The 25,254-nt window shown below is 38.3% G+C and overlaps 1 protein-coding gene across 4 annotated transcripts in view; it reads left to right on the top strand.

Annotated features, from left to right (window-relative positions):
• The window catches only part of diaph2 (diaphanous-related formin 2), a 1,018,926-nt gene that overhangs the window by 387,071 nt on the left and 606,601 nt on the right, over window positions 1-25,254 (top strand). For all 4 annotated transcript variants that reach the window (XM_062039765.1, XM_062039764.1, XM_062039766.1 and 1 more), the window contains 2 exons: window positions 3,098-3,162; window positions 8,658-8,762. In XM_062039765.1, coding sequence (XP_061895749.1) covers window positions 3,098-3,162; window positions 8,658-8,762 — 170 coding nt within the window. The remainder of the gene's footprint in view (window positions 1-3,097; window positions 3,163-8,657; window positions 8,763-25,254) is intronic.

Here is a 25,254-nt window from a genome sequence, read left to right as displayed (position 1 = left end):
TTGACAATTCCTCCAATGTTATTTCATCAAAGAGAGAGAAAGTATTTTGGAGGGCAGTGTCCGTCGTATATACAGTCGTATTTGTGTTAATAGAACCCAGTTGTAGCTGGGATGCGTTGTCTTTAATCTCTTTTCTAATGACTTCAATTTTCTTATTAAAGAAATTCATAAAGTCATCTGCTGAGTGGGTGGAGCTACTGGGAGGAGTCCCTTGTTGGGTTAGCGATGCTACTGTACTAAACAGAAATTTAGGATCATTTTTGTTGAGGTGGATGAGATTTGAGTAATATTTAGCTTTAGCTGAGGTAAGCATGCGTTTATAAGTTATTAAACTATCACACCATGCTTGATGGAAAACCTCAAATTTAGTCGCACGCCATTTGTTTGCCTTAATGTTTGATGTGTTGGTTCTAGTGTTGTCCTGATACCAATATTTTGGTACCGGTACCAAAATGTATTTCGGTACTTTTCGATACTTTTCAAAATAAAGGGGACCACAAAAAATTGCATTATTGGCTTTATTTTAACAAAAAAAACTTAGGCTACATTAAATGTTTCTTTTTGCAAGTTTGTCCTTAAATAAAATAGTGAACATACAAGACAACTTGTCTTTTAGTAGTAAGTAAACAAATAAAGGCTCCTAATTAGTCTGCTGACATATACAGTAACATATTGTGTCATTTTCCATTATATTATTTTTGACTAGTGGTGGAAAATGAATTATTAATCTACTTGTTCATTTACTGTTAATATCTGCTTACTTTCTCTTTTAACATGATGCCAAAAAATATCGACGTAATCATAGTAATATCAACTAGATACGCTCATATACTTGGTATCATTACAGTGGATGTAATGGTACTTTTCAGAGGCGGTATAGTACCGAATATGATTCATTAGTATTGCGGTACTATACTAATACCGGTATACCGTACAACCCTAGTTGGTGCACAATGTTTTTTTTCCTCCTTGCGGAATGCTTGGTGCGAATAACACGCAAAACAGTGGATACGTCCCAAACGATCCACACCATGTTTGTTTGCAATGAGCTCAAGGTTTTGGCACAAGCGCTGGATTTTATTTCATCACCCTAACCTAGCTACAGCCCAGTACAGGTAGTCTCGCCTATCAGAGCTATATTTTTTAAAATGTTATCAGGTTAATCGGTGTGATGACGAAGCTGACATACAGGCTTTTCAATTTTATTTTATGAAACAATATATACCACATTTTTGCACTATAAGCCACACCAGTATATAAGCCACACCCTTTTACATTTTAGAACCAACGTATATTTTTTTCACATATTAGCTTCACCGGACTGTAAGCCGCAGAAATATACTATAAAAATGGGACCCATTACCTCCCTGCTTGGCACTCAGCATCAAAGGTTGAAATTGGGGGTTAAATCACCAAAAATGATTCCCGGGCGCGGCCACCGCTGCTGCTCACTGCTCCCCTCTCCTCCCAGGGGGTGATCAAGGGTGAAAGGGTCAAATGCAGAGAATAATTTTGCCACACCTAGTGTGTGTGTGACAATCATGGGTACTTTAATTTTATATTGTAAATGTTTATTTACATAACTTAATTGTTTCTAAATCGTGCCTAAAACAATAAAACAGCCGAATAAAAAAAAACCTGAAAAGTCATTGATATTTTTGAATTTTTCAATAAGGTTAAAAAATGTTATTGGGAATTTTCTTCATTTTACTTTGTAAACACTTTGAGTTTTAACAGTTTCTTAAAGTGTGTTATTTTAGAACATTGTTCAATTTCTTTCTTTAATCCATTCCATGATTTAGTCGTTAGTAGAGATGTCCGATAATATTGGACTGCCGATATTATCGGCCGATAAATGCTTTAAAATGTAATATCGGAAATTATCGGTATCGGTTTCAAAAAGTAAAATGTATGACTTTTTAAAACGCCGCTGTACGGAGTGGTACACGGACGTAGGGAGAAGTACAGAGCAGTTGCGTCTCCCAGTCATACTTGCCAACCCTCCCGATTTTCCCGGGAGACTCACAAATTTTAGTGCCCCTCCCGAAAATCTCCCGGGGCAACCATTCTACCGAATGTCTACCGATTTCCACCCAGACCACAATATTGGGGGCGTGCCTTAAAGGCACTGCCTTTGCATGCCGGCCCAATCACATAATATATCTACGGCTTGTCACACACACAAGTGAATGCAATGCATACTTGGTCAACAGCCATACAGGTCACACTGAGGGTAGCCGTATGAACAACTTTAACACTGTAACAAATATGCGCCACGCTGTGAACCCACACCAAACAAGAATGACAAACACATTTCGGGAGAACATCCACACTCTAACACAACATAAACACGACAGAACAAATACCCAGAACCCCTTGCAGCACTAACTCTTCCGGGACGCTACCTCCTACTCCCCAAACCCCGCACCTCAACCTCCTCATGGTCTCTCAGGGAGAGCATGTCCCAAATTCCAAGCTGCAGTTTTGAGGCACGTTAAAACAAATAATGCACTTTGTGACTTCAATAATAAATATGGCAGTGCCATGTTGGCATTTTTTTCCATAACTTGAGTTGATTTATTTTGGAAAACCTTGTTACATTGTTTAATGCATCCAGCGGGGCATCACAACAAAATTAGGCATAGCAATGTGTTAATTCCACGACTGTATATATCGGTATCGGTTGATATCGGAATCGGTAATTAAGAGTTGGACAATATCGGAATATCGGCAAAAAAGCCATTATCGGACATCTCTAGTCGTTAGCAAAGAAAAACCCATAGATAAGCCGCACCTTTTTATAAGCCGCAGGGTTCAAAGCTTGGGAAAAATACAGCAGTTTATAATATTGTAATGGCTTTAAAAATGACATATATTATTGGCACCCCGCATATTTAGATTTTTCAGTGTGAGGCCTTCAGTGGGAAAAAGTTTGGACACCTCAGGTCATAAAGGTTTTAACTCGGAACTTTCACCAGAAAAACCTTGGTGTTGGTTACCAAAAAGTACCCGCAACTTCCATGACGCTGGGAAAAAAAATCACCTAAACAATGTGGATGCCTGTGAGGTGTTGCAATGTTGCGTTGCTGTTTTGCAGAACAATGTGTGGACAAAGCCAAAGTTGAAGAGAGCGAGCAGAAAGCTGCAGAGTACTCCAAAAAGGTGAGGCATTCATCACTTCAACGGCCACCACCCCCCCTTTGCTTTGCCGACTCCTATCAGGCAAGTCTTTTCTTCCGCATAGCTCCCAGACAAGCTATTGATTTTCCATGCTTTAATCAATAGCTGGCTGCGACGCTACATGATCCGTATCAGCATTACGAGAATCAATGGCCGGCTTCTGATTTGTGCACAGTGCCAGACCTCGAGTTAAGTTTTCTGCAAGTGTTTTGATGCATCTAGAGGGGCCTCTTTGCGAAGCGCTTTACCCGATAATAAAGTGACTTTTAAACGTCGTGTTACATGTTAACCCTTGTGCAACCCTACGGCCCGAAATGGACATAACATGTGTTCTTTATGTGATATGATTGTTCAGTTTAAAAGTTAGCGGTCTGGAATTTCACTATTTGAATTTTTTGTTTTTGTTTTATACATTTGCATTTTGTTTTTGATTGCAACTTTTGTAGAATAAGATATATACATAACGTATACACACTTTCTCCTAAGACCTTTTTGCCCCTATTAACTCTTATACTAACTGTGCATTTAACAGCCTAATCCTGGCATATTTTCCATGAAAATCGAATGAATGTCATTCTTGTCGATTGGAAAAAGAAAATATTGTTTGGGTATAATTGCGCCGCTGAAACACCGGATGGCGCTAGAAAACATTAACTTATTTCTCAGAGCTTTGTTAAGCGTAAATGAGTTGAACTGCCATCAAACCTCTGAAATGCAACGGAAATGGGCAGTTGTATATGTCATATATATGTCATATATATATATATATATATATATATATATATATATATATATATATATATATATATATATATATATATATATACTTTTTGAACTCAATAAACTCAATCCAAGCTTTTTTTCTTTCATTCTTTCATTCAAGGCACGGTAAAACTAATATTTTTTTGTCAACTGTATCAAAATCAATGTTGTCATGAATTACTGACCCATTCAAGGCTGAAATTACCCAACCTAAAATATTCCTCTCTGCAACTTGTTTTTTTTTTTTTTTTACAAATATTGCACATTATGCATTTTCCCATAATTTAAAAAAAACAGGTGTTTACTTCACAACATACCCATAAAAGGTTAAAAAACATAAAACTAATAATACCGTATTATCAAAAGACAGGTCTGAAGTTGTTAAAATATTGAAACTGTTGGAAGTGAAAAAAAAATATATATATATATATATATATATATATATATATATATATATATATATATATATAGCTGAGGTTTCTGTGGTTTATCCGTTATACAGTGCTCAATACCGGGGTAGAGCGGAATATACGTTAGGTCAGGGAAAAACACAGAGGCTATTGCATCCCCACAAGCCTGTTTTGCAGGTTTCCCTGCTCTTCAGGGGATTTTATTCAATAAAATCCTCTGATGAGCAGAGAAATGTCTTTCTGTTTTGCAGAAAGCCTGTTCCGCAGGTTTCCCTGCTCTTCAGGGGATTTTATTGAATAAAATCCCCTGAAAAGCAGAGAAACCTGCTTCAAGCAAATATTTCAAGGACTAACTTACAAACATCCAGTGTAACAAGTGTAAATAATGGCCAGCTTAGTGTCTTTCAACTTTTACTTGATGGGAGGCTGTGTCCTCTACAATGGTCGTATCAGTCTGGAAAATGTTTCTTAGAAAAGTAAACTAACAATATAACTTTTAATGATGTAAATACCCCACAAACTGAAGTTTGGCTTCTCAGGCTTAAGTTAAAGCCCAAAAAAAACAATTCCTTTTATCCATGACTCGCCATGGAGGTACCGTAATTTCCCGCATTTAAATTTTTTTTGGGGTGGCGGGCTGGCTCTGTGTCGCCTCGGAAACGCTCAAAACGAAAGTGGTGCTCTTCACTTTGCAGAACGCAGACTTTCTTACCTCCGCCAAAAAAATGTAGGTTTTGGCCTAGGCTTGTTTGCCTGTTTGTTAGCAACATAACTACCAGTTACAGACAGATTTAAAGCCCCAAAAAAACAATTCTTTTTACCACGACTCGCCATGGAGGAACCGTAATTTCCTGCACTGAACATTTTGACGACATTTTGACGGGCTGGCTCTGTGTTGCCTCGGAAACGCTCGAAACGAACGCAGACTTTCTTACCTCCGTCAAAAAAGGTCAGGTTTTGGCCTAGGCTTGTTTGCCTGTTTGTTAGCAACACAACTCAACCAGTTACAGACAAATTTAAAGCCCAAAAAAAACAATTCCTTTTATCCACGACTCACCATGGAGGTACCGTAATTTCCCTCATTGAACATTTTGATGGGCTGGCTCTGTGTCGCCTCGGAAACGCTCGAAACGAAAGTGGTGCTCTTCGCTTTGCAGAACGCAGACTTTCTTACCTCCGCCAAAAAAATGTAGGTTTTGGCCTAGGCTTGTTTGCCTGTTTGTTAGCAACATAACTACCAGTTACAGACAGATTTAAAGCCCCAAAAAAACTATTATTTTTACCACGACTCGCCATGGAGGAACCGTAATTTCCTGCACTGAACATTTTGACGACATTTTGACGGGCTGGCTCTGTGTTGCCTCGGAAACGCTCGAAACGAATGCAGACTTTCTTACCTCCGTCAAAAAAGGTCAGGTTTTGGCCTAGGCTTGTTTGCCTGTTTGTTAGCAACACAACTCAACCAGTTACAGACAGATTTAAAGCCCAAAAAAAACAATTCCTTTTATCCACGACTCACCATGGAGGTACCGTAATTTCCCGCATTGAACATTTTTTTGGGAAGACGGGCTGGCTCTGTGTCGCCTCGGAAACGCTCGAAACGAAAGTGGTGCTCTTCGCTTTGCAGAACGCAGACTTTCTTACCTCCGCCAAAAAAATGTAGGTTTTGGCCTAGGCTTGTTTGCCTGTTTGTTAGCAACATAACTACCAGTTACAGACAGATTTAAAGCCCCAAAAAAACTATTATTTTTACCACGACTCGCCATGGAGGAACCGTAATTTCCTGCACTGAACATTTTGACGACATTTTGACGGGCTGGCTCTGTGTTGCCTCGGAAACGCTCGAAACGAATGCAGACTTTCTTACCTCCGTCAAAAAAGGTCAGGTTTTGGCCTAGGCTTGTTTGCCTGTTTGTTAGCAACACAACTCAACCAGTTACAGACAGATTTAAAGCCCAAAAAAAACAATTCCTTTTATCCACGACTCACCATGGAGGTACCGTAATTTCCCGCATTGAACATTTTTTTGGGAAGACGGGCTGGCTCTGTGTCGCCTCGGAAACGCTCGAAACGAAAGTGGCGCCCTTCGCTTTGCAGAACGCAGACTTTCTTAACTCCGCCACAAAAAATGTTAGGTTTTGGTCTAGGCTTGTTTGCCTGTTTGTTAGCAACATAATTCAACCAGTTACGGACAGATTTAAAGGCCAAAAAAAACAATTCCTTTTATCCACAACTCGCCATGGAGGTACCATAATTTCCCGCATTGAAATTTTTTTTGGGGGTGACGGGCTGGCTATGTGTCGCCTCGGAAACGCTCGAAACGAAAGTGGTGCTCTTCGCTTTGCAGAACGCAGACTTTCTTACCTCCGCCAAAAAAATGTAGGTTTTGGCCTAGGCTTGTTTGCCTGTTTGTTAGCAACATAACTACCAGTTACAGACAGATTTAAAGCCCCACAAAACCAATTATTTTTACCACGACTCGCCATGGAGGAACCGCAATTTCCTGCATTGAACATTTTGACGACATTTTGACGGGCTGGCTTTGTGTTGCCTCGGAAACGCTCGAAACGAACGCAGACTTTCTTACCTCCGTCAAAAAAGGTCAGGTTTTGGCCTAGGCTTGTTTGCCTGTTTGTTAGCAACACAACTCAACCAGTTACAGACAGATTTAAAGCCCAAAAAAAACAATTCCTTTTATCCACGACTCACCATGGAGGTACCGTAATTTCCCGCATTGAACATTTTGATGGGCTGTGTCGCCTCGGAAACGCTCGAAACGAAAGTGGCGCTCTTCGCTTTGCAGAACGCAGACTTTCTTACCTCCGCCAAAAAAATGTAGGTTTTGGCCTAGGCTTGTTTGCCTGTTTGTTAGCAACATAACTACCAGTTACAGACAGATTTAAAGCCCCAAAAAAACAATTCTTTTTACCACGACTCGCCATGGAGGAACCGTAATTTCCTGCATTGAACATTTTGACGACATTTTGACGACATTTTGACGGGCTGGCTCTGTGTTGCCTCGGAAACGCTCGAAACGAACGCAGACTTTCTTACCTCCGTCAAAAAAGGTCAGGTTTTGGCCTAGGCTTGTTTGCCTGTTTGTTAGCAACACAACTCAACCAGTTACAGACAGATTTAAAGCCCAAAAAAAACAATTCCTTTTATCCACGACTCACCATGGAGGTACCGTAATTTCCCGCATTGAACATTTTGATGGGCTGGCTCTGTGTCGCCTCGGAAACGCTCGAAACGAAAGTGGCGCTCTTCGCTTTGCAGAACGCAGACTTTCTTAACTCCGCCACAAAAAATGTTAGGTTTTGGTCTCGGCTTGTTTGCCTGTTTGTTAGCAACACAACTCAACCAGTTACAGACGGATTTAAAGCCCAAAAAAAACAATTACTTTTATCCACAACTCGCCATGGAGGTACCATAATTTCCCGCATTGAATTTTTTTTTTGGGGTGACGGGCTGGCTATGTGTCGCCTCGGAAACGCTCGAAACGAAAGTGGCGCGCTTCGCTCTGCAGAACGCAGACTTTCTTACCTCCACCAAAAAATGTTAGGTTTTGGCCTAGTCTTGTTCGTCTGTCTGTTAGCAACATTACTCAACCAGTTACGGACAGATTTAAAGCCCCCCAAAAAACAATTATTTTTATCCACGATATGTCCAAACACACTTCACTTCCTGTTTTTTTTTTACTGATCCTGCTAACTCTAAAACTCCAGAAAAAAACGACACATACCAATTTTCCCTTTGAAACGGTCACACTTCACGGTATTATTGAGAAGACTTTGAAACCGAAATACCGCGGTATTTATAATACCGTTACATCCCCACTTATGACATTCTAATGAGCGGGTCCCTTTTAGATCCTTTGAGTATAGTCCGTCTTCTTGCACAAGGGTTAATGCGTACTATTAGAACAGTCGGCCCCCATAAATGTGACACCAAGGCGCTCCTGGCTGTGTCTCTTTTCGAGGCCGTGTGCACCCTGCTGGGCCTGTGGAGTCATTGTGCTGACATGTCATGGTTTGTGCAAAGGTTAAGTCCATCAACATGTATGAAAAGCAGTCCTGAAACCAAGAGAAAGGACAACAGGACTCCCGGGGATTTGAAGACCACAAATAGAAAGATTCCGCAGTGTAAAAAAACAACAACTAAGACTCGGTGTGTTTTTTGGTGTCTGTTGATGTGCCCTGAGGCCGAGCTCCCTTTACGGAGACGCCCCGCCGCTCGCCAGCCCCGGCCGTTTTTCATCACGGCGGTTATGCATATGACATATCCGTGTCCTCCTTTCCTTTGCAGTTTGACGAGGAGTTCAGCGCGCGGCAGGAGGCCCAGGCCGAGTCTCAAAAGAAAGAGGAGAGAATCAAAGAGCTGGAGGGGAAGATCCAGGCCCTGGAGTCTCAGGTAAATCCACACAAACACAGAACAAAAGAGGACGGTTTAATGTTTCTTGCACAGCACTTGTGGCCCTTTCTGCTCGTTTTAGGGAGTCCGCTTTTCACCCTAAAAGAGGCATACTATTTCACAGATGGTCATATTGACCATGCCTTTCTATTCTGTGTTCTATTTGTGGTTTTGGCCAGGGGCAGCGACAATATGATGTCGACATGTAATTTGCATACTTGGCTATAACGCATGATTTTTTTTTTACTCAAAAGGTTTAAAATGTTATACATATAATTAAATAAGTAAGTTATTAGTATCAGTATACCGTATTTTCCGGACCATAGGGCGAACTGGATTATAAAGCGCACTGCCGATGAATGCTCTGTTTTCGATATTTTCAGTCTTACAAGCCTAAATGAAGAAGTGTAAAGAAATAACACTAAGGAAGGAAAATAATTCAAAAGAAGGAACATCATTTTGTTAAGTAGCTGCACACGCTGGAAAGGACTAGCGAGGGCAGACTAATGAAATTATCGACAGTGCAGTGGAAAAGTCGATGCGTTTACTTTGCAATTAAGTAAACACAGTCTCAAAGAAAAATAACCGACAAAGGCACTTTCTGACAAAACATCTAATTTCGCTGTCCGGCCCTTGGGCTCTTGAAACTGTGGCCCTCTTTGTTATGTCAAATACACAATAGACATCCATCCATCCATCCATCTTCTTCCGCTTATCCGAGGTCGGGTCGCGGGGGCAGCAGCCTAAGCAGGGAAGCCCAGACTTCCCTCTCCCCAGCTACTTGGTCCAGCTCCTCCCGGGGGATCCCGAGGCGTTCCCAGGCCAGCCGGGAGACATAGTCTTCCCAACGTGACCCGGGTCTTCCCCGTGGCCTCCTTAATTATAGCACCGTACTGTGCAAGTTCAAATAAAATCATGAATAAATACCGTATATTCCGGACTATAGAGCGCACCCACCCATCCACTAAATTTTAAAGAATATTATAAGTAGGGATGTCTGATAATGGCTTTTTTGCCGATATCCGATATTGTCCAACTCTTAATTACCGATACCGATGTATACAGTCGTGGAATTAACACATTAATATGCCTAATTTGGACAACCAGGTATGGTGAAGATAAGGTCCTTTTAAAAAAATTTAAAAAAAGATAAATCAATTAAAAACATTTTCTTGAATAAAAAAGAAAGTAAAACAATATAACAGTTACATAGAAACTAGTATTTAATGAAAATGAGTCAAATTAACTGTTAAAGGTTAGTACTATTAGTGGACCAGCAGCACGCACAATCATGTGTGCTTACGGACTGTATCCCTGCAGACTGTATTGATATATATTGATATATAATGTAGGAACCAGAATATTAATAACAGAAAGAAACAACCCTTTTGTGTGAATGAGTGCACATGGGGGAGGGAGGTTTTTTGGGTTGGTGCACTAATTGTAAGTGTATCTTGTGTTTTTTATGTTGATCTAATAAAAAAATAAAATAAAATAAAACGATAATAAAAAAAAAACGATACCGATCAACCATTTATCGGCCGATAATATCGGCAGGCCAATATTATCGGACATCTCTAATTATAAGCCACTTATATATATATATATATATATATATATATATATATATACAGTATATATATGTATATATATATATATATATATATATATATATATATATATATATATATATATATATATATATATATATATATATATATATATATATATATTGTGTAATGTGTTATTTACAACGAAAAATACTGTAAATGTTTATTTACCTACCTTAATTGTTTCCAAACAGTGTCTGTAACATGGCAGTAAAACGGCTGATCAAACAAAACAGAAGTCATGGTCATGGACCCACTCATTTGTCTCTCATAGGGATTATGAACGATAGGCAGAATTCCCCCAAAAAGTGCAGTTCCCCTTTAAGTCCCGCCCTCGTCACATGTGTGATACTACCTCAGAAGCCGGGTTATTAGTGGGTTGACTCTTCCGTCCACCCTATTAACTTATCTGGAGCACAATCCACCCTGTAATAGCAGTAATTCAATGTATGGTACATCGCAGAGTGTTGTTTAATTATTCATCTACCTTTTTTTTTTTTTACACCATCTCAGTGTGAATTCATTGTATAAGAGTGCAAAAGAACGGTGCATTATACAACAGGCATGAGTGGCTGCGAGAGCGTTTGATTTAATAAAGGGTCAATCTTCTTAAGTTGGATTTCTGCATTGAAGCTTTCTCCGATGTAATCCTATCATCTCCGAGGTGGATTGCATTTCTTTTTTTTCCGGCCTTTGAAAACATTTCTCGCCGAGCAAAACCTTCAATTTCCAGCGCTGAAAATGACTTCTTCCTCGGCCTTAACCCAATTCCGAGCACTTTGGTTGTGTGTCTTGCAAGGGAAGCTCATGGAGTTTGACGTGAAGCAATATTGAAAGATGGCACGGCCGGTGCATCTTTCACGTGTGTATAGCGCTGTTAGCACCCCCATAAATAGCGTGTTGTCCATGTCCTTGCACCAAAGTCATTCTACACTCCATATATTCACTTGTTGGCTGTATTCACACATCCACCTCCTCACTCCCTTACTTCCCGATTCCTGCATGCCCATTTTTAATTGGATGATCAGAATCGAAGGCTTCCTCACTCCCCCACGATTATGTTTGCTTACCCTCTTTTTTTTTTTTTTTTTTCGTTAAAATGTTGTCTTCCACAACACATCTTCCACTGGCAGGCCTGCTTTTTGGTATAAAACAGATAAGCCCTTGGGGAGTCCAGGCCCTTTCTTCCTGATTGCCCTGGTTTGTATGAATGCTCCCTTGAAAAGAAGCTACTGTATTTTCCGGACTATAGAGCACTCATAAAATTGTAGGGAAAAAATATGTTTTTATATATTAGCTGCAGATACACTATATTGCCAAAAGTATTTGGCCACCTGCCCTGACTCACATATGAACTTGAAGTGCCATCCCAGTCCTAACCCATAGGGTTCAATATGATGTTGGTCCACCTTTTGCAGCTATTACAGCTTCATCTCTTCTGGTAAGGTGTGTTTATAGGAATTTTCCACCATTCTTCCAAAAGCGCATTGGTGAGGTCACACACTGATGTTGGTGGAGAAGGCCTGGCTCTCAGTCTCCGTTCTAATTCATCTCAAAGGTGTTCTATCGGGTTCAGGTCAGGACTCTGTGCAGGCCAGTCAAGTTCATCCACACCGAACTCTGTCATCCATGTCTTTATGGATCTTGCTTTGTGCACCGGTGCACAGTCATGTTGGAAGAGGAAGCCCAACTCCTGAAAAACAACCCCACACCATAATTCCTCCTCCACCAAATTTCACAGTCCGAAATGTACCGTTCTCCTGGCAACTTTCAAACCCAGACTCGTCCATCAGATTGCCAGATGGAAAAGTGTGATTCATCACTCCAGAGAAGGTGTCTCTACTGCTCTAGAGTCCAGTGGCGAAGTGCTTTACACCACTGCATCCGACGCTTTGCATTGGACTTGGTGATGCATGGCTTAGACACAGCTGCTCGGCCATGGAAACCCATTCCATGAAGCTCTCTGCGTACTGTACGTGGGCTAATTGGAAGGTCACATGCAGTTTGGAGCGCTGTAGCAACTGACTGCGCAAAAAAGTCTTTGCACTATGTGCTTCAGCATCCACTGACCCCTCTCTGTCAGTTTACGTGGCCTACCACTTGGTGGCTGAGTTGCTGTTGTTCCCAAACTCTTCCATTTTCTTATAATACAGCCGGAAGTTGACTTTGGAATATTTAGGAACGAGGACATTTTCGACTGGGTTTGTTGCACAGGTGGCATCCTATGGCAGTTCCATGCTGGAAATCACTGAGAGCGGCCCATTCTTTCACAAATGTTTGTAGAAAGAGTCTCCATGCCTAAGTGCTTGATTTTATACACCTGTGGCCGGGCCAAGTGATTATGACACCTGATTCTCATCATTTGGATGGGTGGCCAAATACTTTTGGCAGTTGTGAAATGTTTTATTTACATAACAGTAAATTTACAGTATTTAGTAAATGTTTATTTACATACCCTATTTTTTTCCAAACGGTGTCTGTTACACGGCAGTAAAACGGCTGATCAAACAAAACAGAAGTCATCGTCATGGACCCACTAGCTGCGGAAGCTAACTCGCCAATCAGCTAAACAGATTCAATAACTCCACAGAGACGTTTTGGTGAATTTACTACTATTAGTCTACCCCAGGGCAGCTGTGGCTACAAATGTAGCTTACCACCACCGAGTGTGAATGTAGAGTGAATGAATGATGGGTTCTCAGTTCTCTGTGTAGCGCTTTGAGTGTCTAGAAAAGTGCTGTATAAATCTAATCCATTATTATTAGCTAATGCTAATGTGCTAACATGTGCAAATATGAATCAAAACACTCCTACACTGCAAAAAGTCAGTGTTCAAAAACAAGAAAAAAAACATACAAAAATTAGAGGTATTTTATTTGAACTAAACAAAATTATCTGCCAATAGAACAAGAAAATTCAGCTTTTCAAGACCTTCCAAAACAAGTAAAATTAGCTAACTTCAATGAACCCAAAAATACCTTAAATAAGTATATTCTCACTAATAACAAGTGCAGTTTTCTTGGTAGAAAAAAAAAGAGACCTTTTTGCTTAATATGTTGAAAAATATTCTTAAATTAAGTAAATGCTCGTGCCATTATCTTGACATAATGATATGCACTCGGCATTACATTTCTTGACACCAGCAAACGTATACTAAAAACTAATTTATTGTTCTTAATGGAAAGGCAACAAGGCAACCGCTTGTTACTCTCGGGGTCTCCTAGCCGCTCAGCCAAATCATATTGTCTAAAAATGCATTTTTCCATCGATAACATGACATCATCGCGCTAAGTGCGTGCTCTTTCATTTAATTATTGCACATATATACAGTCCGGCCCCCGGCCAAATTTTTTTAAATTGTAATTTTGAAGGATTTATCTGAATGTGCTTGAACTATTTCTGTTCAAAATAGTTTGAAATGTCACATGTTAAATGTTTAAATATTAACTGTCAGTTTACTGTACTGTGCCAACTGTACTACTATATGAGTACATATTTTCTATTGTTTCATTGAAAATAAAACAGCAAAGTCCATTTGGCCGTCATCCGTTTTAATTATGAGACACAATTGTGTCAAAGTCATGATTTTTTTTTTTTCATGCTTGAAATAAGAAATGATTACTTTAAAAAAGTAGTTTTATACTTGTGAGTGTTGATGACACAGCTTTGCAACAGTTGATATTCTAGTTTCAAGCATGTTTTACTCAATATAGGTCATCAAATCTCAGCAACAAGCTGTAATATCTTACTGAGATCATTTAGGACCAAAACACTTAAAACAAGTAAAACACTAACATAAAATATTTTCGTTTAGTGAGAAGAATTATTTTATCAGACAGAAAATAAGCAAATATCACCCTTATTTGAAATATTTAATCTTACTTACATTTCTGTTTTTGCAGTGTACAGACATCACACATGAGACTGTTTAGTTTTTAAGAATTGTTTTAGTTATATTATAAAACCTACAAACGTTGCTCGGGAGTGATTAATGAAGAATCCGTACGAGTAGCAACGCTTCAGATAACTACAAGACGGAACAGCCCTTGCACTTCCGGTTTAACGCACTAAACAGAAGGCAATACTGTAGACGTTCACCGCGCAGCACCTGCAGTGAGTGAACCCGTCCAAAAGATGGCACCACAGCACAAACAATAACGCACCTTCTCAATGTTTTTGCCTGTGTTTCATGAAAACTCTTTGCGAAGAAAAATCCATAAATTAGCCACACCATTTTACAAGCCTAAGGGATCAAAGTGTAGGAAAAATAGCAGCGGCATATTGTCCGGAATTTACAGTACTTATTTTCAGCAAACACTGAAATTAGCAAACTGAAGGTATGGAACACAAAGTTCCTGAATGCATCATTTAATATTTTATCTAAATGTTCCCTTATATTATTATTATTAGTTTGTTTTTTTTTTAAGTTTAAACGATAACAAACATAATATTATTACTGGATAGTGATTATATTGTCAATGTTATTTTAGTGATGGCTATTATTATTTGTATTATTTTTGTCATGACAGGTTTGGACTTTGTTTTGTCATGTTTCTCCATTTTATCTTATTTCCTGTCCAGCGCTCTTATTTTGGTTTCCATTTCCTGTATGCCTCTTTTTTTTCCACTTTTCTCCGGTCTGGGTGCTGGTTTCCTCACCTGTGCCTTATTGGCTAATCATGACACGCCTGTTCCTGCCCAGGATGATGGCTGCCAGTCCTATTGCTTGAGACTTGCTTTGCGTTTTACACGCCTGTTTACTTTTTTACATTTATATTTTGCGGTGATAAATTATATTACCTGCACACCTACTGTTCTTGCATTTTGGGGTTCCAGTCCAACACAAAGGTAACAATTATTATGATCATTTTACTCTCTCTTCACTATTGTTCTTATTTTGTATGTTATTGAGAACCTGCATCCTCTGCAGTGGACATTTGATTGTTGTCTATTTTGTCAGAGTTACAACATTCTGAAAAAAAAAAGCTCTGTCTACACCAGGAGTTCTTAACCTTTTTGACCCCTGGGCCCAACTTTTCCATTACAGAGGAGCCTGAGACTAATTCAAATATTAACACTTACTTAGTCATCTTTTTTCTCGATTTAATTGTATTCAATAATTATATATAACCTTCTTACAGACTGCCAACTTGTCAAGTGATATGAAAATGTGTGTTATTTACGAATGTTATTATGTAGGGATGTCCGATAATATCGGTCTGCCGATATTATCGGCCGATAAATGCATTAAAATGTAATATCGGAAATTATCGGTATCATTTTTTTTATTATCAGTATCGTTTTTTTTATTTTTTTTTTGGTTTATTTTTTTATTTTTTATTAAATCCACATAAAAAACACAAGATACACTTACAATTAGTGCACCAACCCAAAAAACCTCCCTCCCCCATTTACACTAATTCACACTCATTCACACAAAAGGGTTGTTTCTTTCTGTTATTAATATTCTGGTTCCTACATTATATATCAATATATATCAATACAGTCTGCAAGGGATACAGTCCGTAAGCACACATGATTGTGCGTGCTGCTGGTCCACTAATAATACTAACATTTAAAGGTTAATTTTACAAATTTTCATTAATTACTAGTTTCTATGTAACTGTTTTTATATTGTTTTACTTTCTTTTTTATTCAAGAAAATGTTTTTAATTTATTTATCTTATTTTATTTGATTACTTTTTTTAAAAAGTACCTTATCTTCACCATACCTGGTTGTCCAAATTAGGCATAATAATGTGTTAATTCCACGACTGTATATATCGGTTGATATCGGTATCGGTAATTAAAGAGTTGGACAATATCGGCATATCGCATATCGGCAAAAGGCCATTATCGGACATAATAACGCAATTGTTAGGGTCAGGTCAGGCTGATTAGAAAAATAAGTATAAACATACTGTATAATAATATACAAAATAATGTTGTGCTAAAATAAACTAAATTGTTAAAAAAAGATTCCTCACTAAATTAAAATGAAAGTACCACTTCACCACTTTAGTCATATTTTTGCGCTTAAACTTCTCTGTGACTTTAGCTCGAGACTTCTGTTTGTTTGATATTGCCATTGCTACCACAAGTAGTGGAAAACTGTATTACAACTGAGTTCCGCTGCTACCAATACGGACCACAGCTAAGATATTTTTTGGCGCTCTAAGTTCATCTACTGCAGGGCTATTCAACTACATAATGAAGAGGGCCGCAGTTTCAAGAGCCCAAGGCTCCACGAAATGTGGATGTTTTGTCAGAAAGTGCTTAAAAAGGTTATATTCCTTTGAGATTGTGTTTAATGAATTGCAAAGTAAACACATCGGCGTTCACACTGCACTCTCAATAAATTAATTATTCTGCCCTCGCTACTCATTTCCGGGGTATGCAGCTAGTTAAAAGCATAAAGAAACAGAAGCTCCAGAAGTTTTGTTGAATTATTTTCTTCCTCAGTTTTATTTCTGTACGTTTCTTCCTTCATTTAGGTTTGTATGACTGAAAATTTAAACATAAAATAAACAAAAGTGTAACGTCCATTGTGTATTTTATATTAATAGGTTGTGTATGAATATGTTCAGACAAACTGCAGATGTTTACCCTATATAAAAATGAAACATCCACATCAAACATTGCACACAATGAATGTGACTCATCACAATTAAGTCTAATGTGTAGAGTTTATCGCCCTTGACTGGTCAAATTTAGCGCTACATGATAGCCAGAGTCAGCCGTTTCAATACAAAACAAACTAAATATATTTATGCACAATATCTACTTACAAATATTTTACCAAGTTTGGTGACAAAGCTTACACGCTGGGATTTCTACCGTCGTTGCTTCTTGTCTGGATCAATGTGTCCGTCGCTTAAAAGGTCCTACAGCAAACAATGACTCGAGCACTTGCGCGGGGCAGAACATTCATACTTTGTTGTCCACAGTGGTGGGACGTGCATTTCCCAACTATGCCTTCAGTGATGTCCTGTGTCCAATGATTACCTCTCAAAATACCATCATTCATGTCACCACATGACCTTTGCTGGATAAATACTACCGTATTATTCGGACTATAAGTCGCAGTTTTTTTCATAGTTTGGTGCGACTTATACTCAGGAGCGACTTATGTGTGAAATTATTAACACATTACCGTAAAATATCAAATAATATTTAGCTCATTCACGTAAGAGACTAGACGTATAAGATTTCATGGGATTTAGCGATTAGGAGTGACAGATTGTTTGGTAAACGTATAGCATGTTCTATATGTTATAGTTATTTGAATGACTCTTACCATAATATGTTACGTTAACATACCAGGCACGTTCTCAGTTGGTTATTTATGCCTCATATAACGTACACTTATTCAGCCTGTTGTTCACTATTCTTTATTTATTTTAAATTGCCTTTCAAATATCTATTCTTAGTGTTTGGTTTCATCAAATAAATGTCCCCAAAAAATGTGACTTATACACCAGTGCGACTTATATATGTTTTTTTCATAGTTTGGTGCGACTTATACTCAGGAGCGACTTATGTGTGAAATTATTAACACATTACCGTAAAATATCAAATAATATTTAGCTCATTCACGTAAGAGACTAGACGTATAAGATTTCATGGGATTTAGCGATTAGGAGTGACAGATTGTTTGGTAAACGTATAGCATGTTCTATATGTTATAGTTATTTGAATGACTCTTACCATAATATGTTACGTTAACATACCAGGCACGTTCTCAGTTGGTTATTTATGCCTCATATAACGTACACTTATTCAGCCTGTTGTTCACTATTCTTTATTTATTTTAAATTGCCTTTCAAATATCTATTCTTAGTGTTTGGTTTCATCAAATAAATGTCCCCAAAAAATGTGACTTATACACCAGTGCGACTTATATATGTTTTTTTTCCTTCTTTATTATGTATTTTCGGCCGGTGCACTTATACTTTGGAGCGACTTATACTCTGAAAAATACGGTATACAGGAACACATTTACACACTACTTTGCATTGGATCACATCAACTGTGTACAAAACGGGTTATTTTCTGGCGCATTGAAAAATCAATAAACCCACATCAGCAATTAAAACATATCTTATGTGGTACTGTCAAAATGAAAATTGCAAAAAAAAAACATATTAAACGTGAAAAAATAAATAAATTCAATATCTGAACTCACAATTTGTAGCACCCATTCGAGCTTCCCGAATTGGCCGACATGGTCTCACAAGATGTGGTTTCTCTTTAAATATCCTTCTTGAAAATGGCCTTGCAAATATGTGTGTTGTCTTGTCTAATCATAAAAGACTTCTTACAGTTTACTCCACAGCGTGCTCATCATTTAACCGAAATGGGGCTACTGCGCATGCTCTTCACTACTGTGGCATGCTGGGTAATGCAGTTATTATGCTACCTAGCTCATAACATCACTATATACCTGTATATCTGCCTTAAGCCAGCTAGAAGGCCTTACTGACAACTTGTGATCTGATTGGCTATCGCAATTATCTATCAACTGTATGTGCCCGTTCACTTACAGTGCACAGACGCCCGCATTGTGGATTCTGAAGGCCTCGGGCAGATTTCGTACAGCATGGCAACATAAGTTAGCTGAATTCTGATTGGATAACAACTATATAACCTAAAAACAAGAGCACTGGAACGAGCATAATATGACATGAAGAGAATATGAATACTTTTAGATATTTAGGGAGAGTACATTTAAAAATTACTTGTATCTTTAAAGGCCTACTGAAACCCACTACTACCGACCACGCAGTCTGATAGTTTATATATCAATGATGAAATCTTAACATTGTTACACATGCCAATACGGCCGGGTTAACTTATAAAGTGACATTTTAAATTTGCCGCTAAACTTCCGGTTCGAAACGCCTCTGAGGATGACGTATGCGCGTGACGTAGCCCGGGGAACACGGATATGCCTTCCACATTGAAGCCAATACGAAAAAGCTCTGTTTTCATTTCATAATTCCACAGTATTCTGGACATCTGTGTTCGTGAATCTGTTGCAATTATGTTCATTGCATTATGGAGAAAGAAGCTGAGCAAGCAAAGAAGAAAGTTGTTGGTGCGAAACGGACGTATTTTTCGAACGTAGTCAGCCACAACAGTACACAGCCGGCGCGTCTTTGTTTACATTCCCGAAAGATGCAGTCAAGATGGAAGAACTCGGATAACAGAGACTCTAACCAGGAGGACTTTTGACTTCGATACACAGACGCCTGTAGAGAACTGGGACAACACAGACTCTTACCAGGATTACTTTGATTTGGATGACAAAGACGCAGACGTGCTACCGTGAGTATGCAGCTTTGGCTTCTAAACATTTGATCGCTTGACCGTATGTGCGCAACTTTTTTTTTGCGTATGTACGTAACTTTTTTAAAATATATAAGCTTTATGAACCTTGGGTTAGGTGAACGGTCTTTTGGGCTGAGTGATTGTGTGTGTTGATCAGGTGTTTGAATTGTATTGGCATGTTCTATGGAGCTAGGAGCTAGCATAGGAGCTAGGAGCTAGCATAACAAAGACGTAGGTGTTTTTATGCAGGATTAATTTGTGGCATATTAAATATAAGCCTGGTTGTGTTGTGGCTAATAGAGTAAATATATGTCTTGTGTTTATTTACTGTTTTAGTCATTCCCAGCTGAATACCAGGTACCGTGAGTATGCAGCCTTGGCTGCTAAACATTTGATAGCTTGACCGTATGTGCGCGTCACGTACGTAACTTTTTAAAAATATATAAGCTTTATGAACATTGGGTTAGGTGAACTGTCTTTTGGGCTGAGTGATTGTGTGTGTTGATCAGGTGTTTGAATTGTATTGGCATGTTCTATGGAGCTAGGAGCTAGCAGAGGAGCTAGGAGCTAGCATAACAAACACGTAGGTGTTTTTATGCAGGATTAATTTGTGTCATATTAAATATAAGCCTGTTTGTGTTGTGGCTAATAGAGTATATATATGTCTTGTGTTTATTTACTGTTGTAGTCATTCCCAGCTGAATATCAGGTACCGTGAGTATGCAGCCTTGGCTGCTAAATATTTGATAGCTTGACCGTATGTGCGCGTCACATACGTAACTTTTTAAAAATATATAAGCTTTATGAACCTTGGGTTAGGTGAACGGTCTTTTGGGCTGAGTGATTGTGTGTGTTGATCAGGTGTTTGAATTGTATTGGCGCGTTCTATGGAGCTAGGAGCTAGCAGAGGAGCTAGGAGCTAGCATAACAAACACGTAGGTGTTTTTATGCAGGATTAATTTGTGGCATATTAAATATAAGCCTGGTTGTGTTGTGGCTAATAGAGTATATATATGTCTTGTGTTTATTTACTGTTGTAGTCATTCCCAGCTGAATATCAGGTCACCCCCGGCTCTCACAGCATCTTCCCTATCTGAATAGCTTCAACTCCCCACTAGTCCTTTACTTGCACTTTACTCATCCACAAATCTTTCATCCTCGCTCAAATTAATGGGGAAATTGTCGCTTTCTCGGTCCGAATCTCTCTCACTTCATGCGGCCATCATTGTAAACAATAGGGAACTTTGCGTATATGTTCAATTGACTACGTCACGCTACTTCCGGTAGGGGCAAGCCTTTTTTTTTATCAGATACCAAAAGTTGCGATCTTTATCGTCGTTGTTCTATACTAAATCCTTTCAGCAAAAATATGGCAATATCGCGAAATGATCAAGTATGACACATAGAATAGATCTGCTATCCCCGTTTAAATAAAAAAAATTCATTTCAGTAGGCCTTTAATTATGATCATGATTTCTGGTTATGTTAAGCCAGCTGACTGCACACCACTGGTTGTGCAGTCGTTGTTAAAAGTCAGATTTTTGCAATTTATTTAGATATGTTTTCAGGTTTGAATGAGTTGTCTTATTCTACTCACCCCACTGCTGCTTCCTCGTGACACATGCCTCGCTGTTGCCCCCTGTGGAATGGCGGGAGTACTGCATACATGATCAACCCTAGTTTGAATTGTTTCATCAAGCCTATTTGGGTGATGTTCAGCGGGCCGCCAGTTGAGTAAAACTACTGTATACGACAGCGCTTTAGTATTTATTAGGACAAAACGTTTTTTTGAACTCAACCTGCCGACCGATATGGTGTCATCCCCAGGCCCAGGGTTCGTACGGGTGCTTAAAATCTTTGAAAATGCTTGGATTTTTATGTTGTGTTTTCAAGGTTTGAAAAATGCTTGAATTTTGGGTGAAGCGCTTGTAAATGCTTGGAAATGTGCATCATATTTCTCGGCAGTCTGACTCAATAGGCTAATTATAAAATGGAAACAAAATCAACTAAGTTTCCTTAAAATTTAAAGCTACACACTTGATCTGTCAGCTTTGCACGAGCCCTTACATTAGGTTGTTGTCATGTATATACGGCTCTGTGTCGCCCCCAAGAGGACAGTGGTGCATCGGTGCATCATGCCGGGAGGTTGTCGTTTTAATGAACATTGGATGGAAATTATGAGTCCGTTATTGTACTGTGAAGGTCATGTAATGTATAATTTGTAACCTTTTTCACCACTTAGAGCTGAATTAATATGAATGATTTTGTAGTTTTTACACAACACGGTTGTATGCATTTCTTGCTCTATTATTTCCGTTGTCTACTTAACTTGTCTGGCTACCTCAGTGAACGCAAAAAAGGTTAACCTTTGTCTTTTTGTTCATTTGTTATCATATCCACAGTTATAAGGCTATATATGCTCAATGAAAGGTGACTGAGGTGTTGTGAAACAAACACAGTATTTTCCTTGAATGTATTATCCTTATTAATGTGCAACAGTTTTGTTACTAAATGAGTGAAATAGACATTTTGAAGGCACATGTATTTATATCCCATTATGCAGTTTACCAAGCACAAATACGCTGTGAATCAATCCGTGCTGTTCGATGTCACTGAGTGCTGTAAGTAAGAAAAAGAACAAGAAATGTGAAAAACAACACAAATGGAGACACGTTTGCAAACACTAATGATATCGAATAGTCACACTGCTTCATTTTCTATGCCCCATTCCGGTAATGAGAACTGCTGCTTCAATGTTAGGCTTAGATTTTAGCAGATTTTCCCTATTTTTCCTATAGACAGCATTTTGTGACCTCAAACAACAAGGCTATGGGTTGATTCACACTGGTTTTTGCCTTTCGAAGGGCACTGGAAACACAGGGAAAATTGATCTTGAAAGTCCTTTTTAAAAGTGCTCGAATTTGGCCATGGTAAAAGGTGTACGTACCCTGCAGGCCGAACGCGTCTCCAGTATAAACTGTTAACGCTACTTGTTGGTACGGCACATTTTAATTATGCATCTGAAGTAACACCCGATCGAGAGATGCGTTTTTGATCTCCGTGTGAGTTACTTGCGTCTGCCACTCAAATGCGATCTGAAGCGGCGAACAAAACAACCGTCTAACCCTCTCTGATGTTTGCGAGTGCGGCACTTCACACACACACACACACACACACACACGCACACACACACGCACACATACTGCTTATAATTTGGAATGGGGACCAAGTTTTTGATCATCACTTGTGGGGACCACCCTTTCTACAGGTTGTGGAGGCATTAAACAAATTAGGTAAAATGCCCAGTTAGCTCATACACGTCTTTAAATCTCTGGATTGATGAAGTAATGTGCTGATCATTCTTACTGGGGACTCTGGGGGAAAATTAGTTATTATGGTTCATGGGGACCAAATTTAAATAATTTTGCATAATTCTCACAAATGTGTACGTGAATACTGAGGACCATTTAAAAAAAACTAAAAATAAATAAAGTTCAAATTAAATATGACATGATCCTCAGAATACAGCACTATAGCTGTCCTCTTATAGGAAGTTTCACCACTTAAATGTTAAAGCAAATCCTGCATCTTCTGTGACATTACTGAAAACTGCTATTTAGCAGTAATGAAGTTGTCTACCATATATAGAAGGATGGAACATTCTGAATGTGAATCGTACTTTAAGATAATAACGTTTTATAATCATGCTGTATGAAAATGTCATCCTAAGGAACACTAAACCAGATGTTGTTTTTGGAAAAATATATTATCGTATTTTTCGGAGTATAAGTCGCACCGGAGTATAAGTCGCACCTGCCGAAAATTCATAATAAAGAAGGAAAAAAACATATATAAGTCGCACTGGAGTATAAGTCGCATTTTTGGGGGAAATTTATTTGATAAAAGCCAACACCAAGAATAGACATTTGAAAGGTAATTTAAAATAAATAAAGAATAGTGAACAACAGGCTGCATAAGTGTACGTTATATGAGGCATAAATAACCAACTGAGAACGTGCCTGGTATGTTAACGTAACATATTATGGTAAGAGTCATTCAAATAACTATAACATATAGAACATGCTATACGTTTACCAAACAATCTGTCACTCCTAATCGCTAAATCCCATGAAATCTTATACGTCTAGTCTCTTACGTGAATGAGCTAAATAATATTATTTGATATTTTACGGTAATGTGTTAATAATTGCACACATAAGTCGCTCCTGAGTATAAGTCGCACCCCCGGCCAAACTATGAAAAAAACTGCGACTTATAGTCCGAAAATTACGGTATTTGTACGTGACTACTGAGGACCATTTAAAAAATTAAAAGTTCAAATTAAATATGACATGATCCTCAGAATACAGCACTACAGCTGTCCCCTTATAGGAAGTTTCACCACTTATATGTTAAAGCAAATCCTGCATCTTCTGTGACATTACTGAAAACTGCTATTTAGCAGTAATGAAGTTGTCTACCATATATAGAAGGATGGAACATTCTGAATGTGAATCATACTTTAAGGTAATAATGTTTTATAATCATCCTGTATAAAAATGTCAACCTAAGGAACACTAAACCAGATGTTGTTTTTGGAAAAATATATTATCGTATTTTTCGGAGTATAAGTCGCACCGGAGTATAAGTCGCACCTGCCGAAAATTCATAATAAAGAAGGAAAAAAACATATATAAGTCGCACTGGAGTATAAGTCGCATTTTTGGGGTAAATATATTTGATAAAACCCAACACCAAGAATAGACATTTGAAAGGCAATTTAAAATAAATAAAGAATAGTGAACAACAGGCTGAATAAGTGTACGTTATATGAGGCATAAATAACCAACTGAGAACGTGCCTGGTATGTTAACGTAACATATTGTGGTAAGAGTCATTCAAATAACTATAACATATAGAACATGCTATACGTTTACCAAACAATCTGTCACTCCTAATCGCTAAATCCCATGAAATCTTATACGTCTAGTCTCTTAAGTGAATGAGCTAAATAATATTATTTGATATTTTACGGTAATGTGTTAATAATTGCACACATAAGTCGCTCCTGAGTATAAGCCGCACCCCCGGCCAAACTATGAAAAAAACTGTGACTTATAGTCCGGAAAATACGGTAGTTTTAACTAAGGATGGATACCATACAGAATCACAGTACTATTAATACCAGGATAACAAATGTTCCACTTTTCAAGAAAATTAATTTTCTCTTTTACCAATATTTGAAACGCGTAAACAAAGTAACCCAATTTTCCCTGTTGTGGGATCAATAAAGGATTATCTTATCTTACCTTAAACCACAGAAATAAAATACAAACTCATTTAAACTTGTATTTTTACTTTTTTATTTTTAACAACATTGAACATAAAGAACACAAAAAACTGTTGTACTTAACCAGTCTACTTAGGCATCTTCAGAATGGCTCTGACTATCGCACTGCAAAAAGTCAGTGTTCAAAAACAAGAAAACAAATACAAAAATTAGGGGTATTTTACTTGAACTAAGCAAACTTATCTGCCAATAGAACAAGAAA

The sequence above is a fragment of the Entelurus aequoreus genome, linkage group LG28, assembly GCF_033978785.1.
Source record: "Entelurus aequoreus isolate RoL-2023_Sb linkage group LG28, RoL_Eaeq_v1.1, whole genome shotgun sequence".
In the NCBI taxonomy this organism is placed as follows: domain Eukaryota; kingdom Metazoa; phylum Chordata; class Actinopteri; order Syngnathiformes; family Syngnathidae; genus Entelurus; species Entelurus aequoreus.
This window is presented reverse-complemented; position numbering and strand designations above follow the sequence as displayed.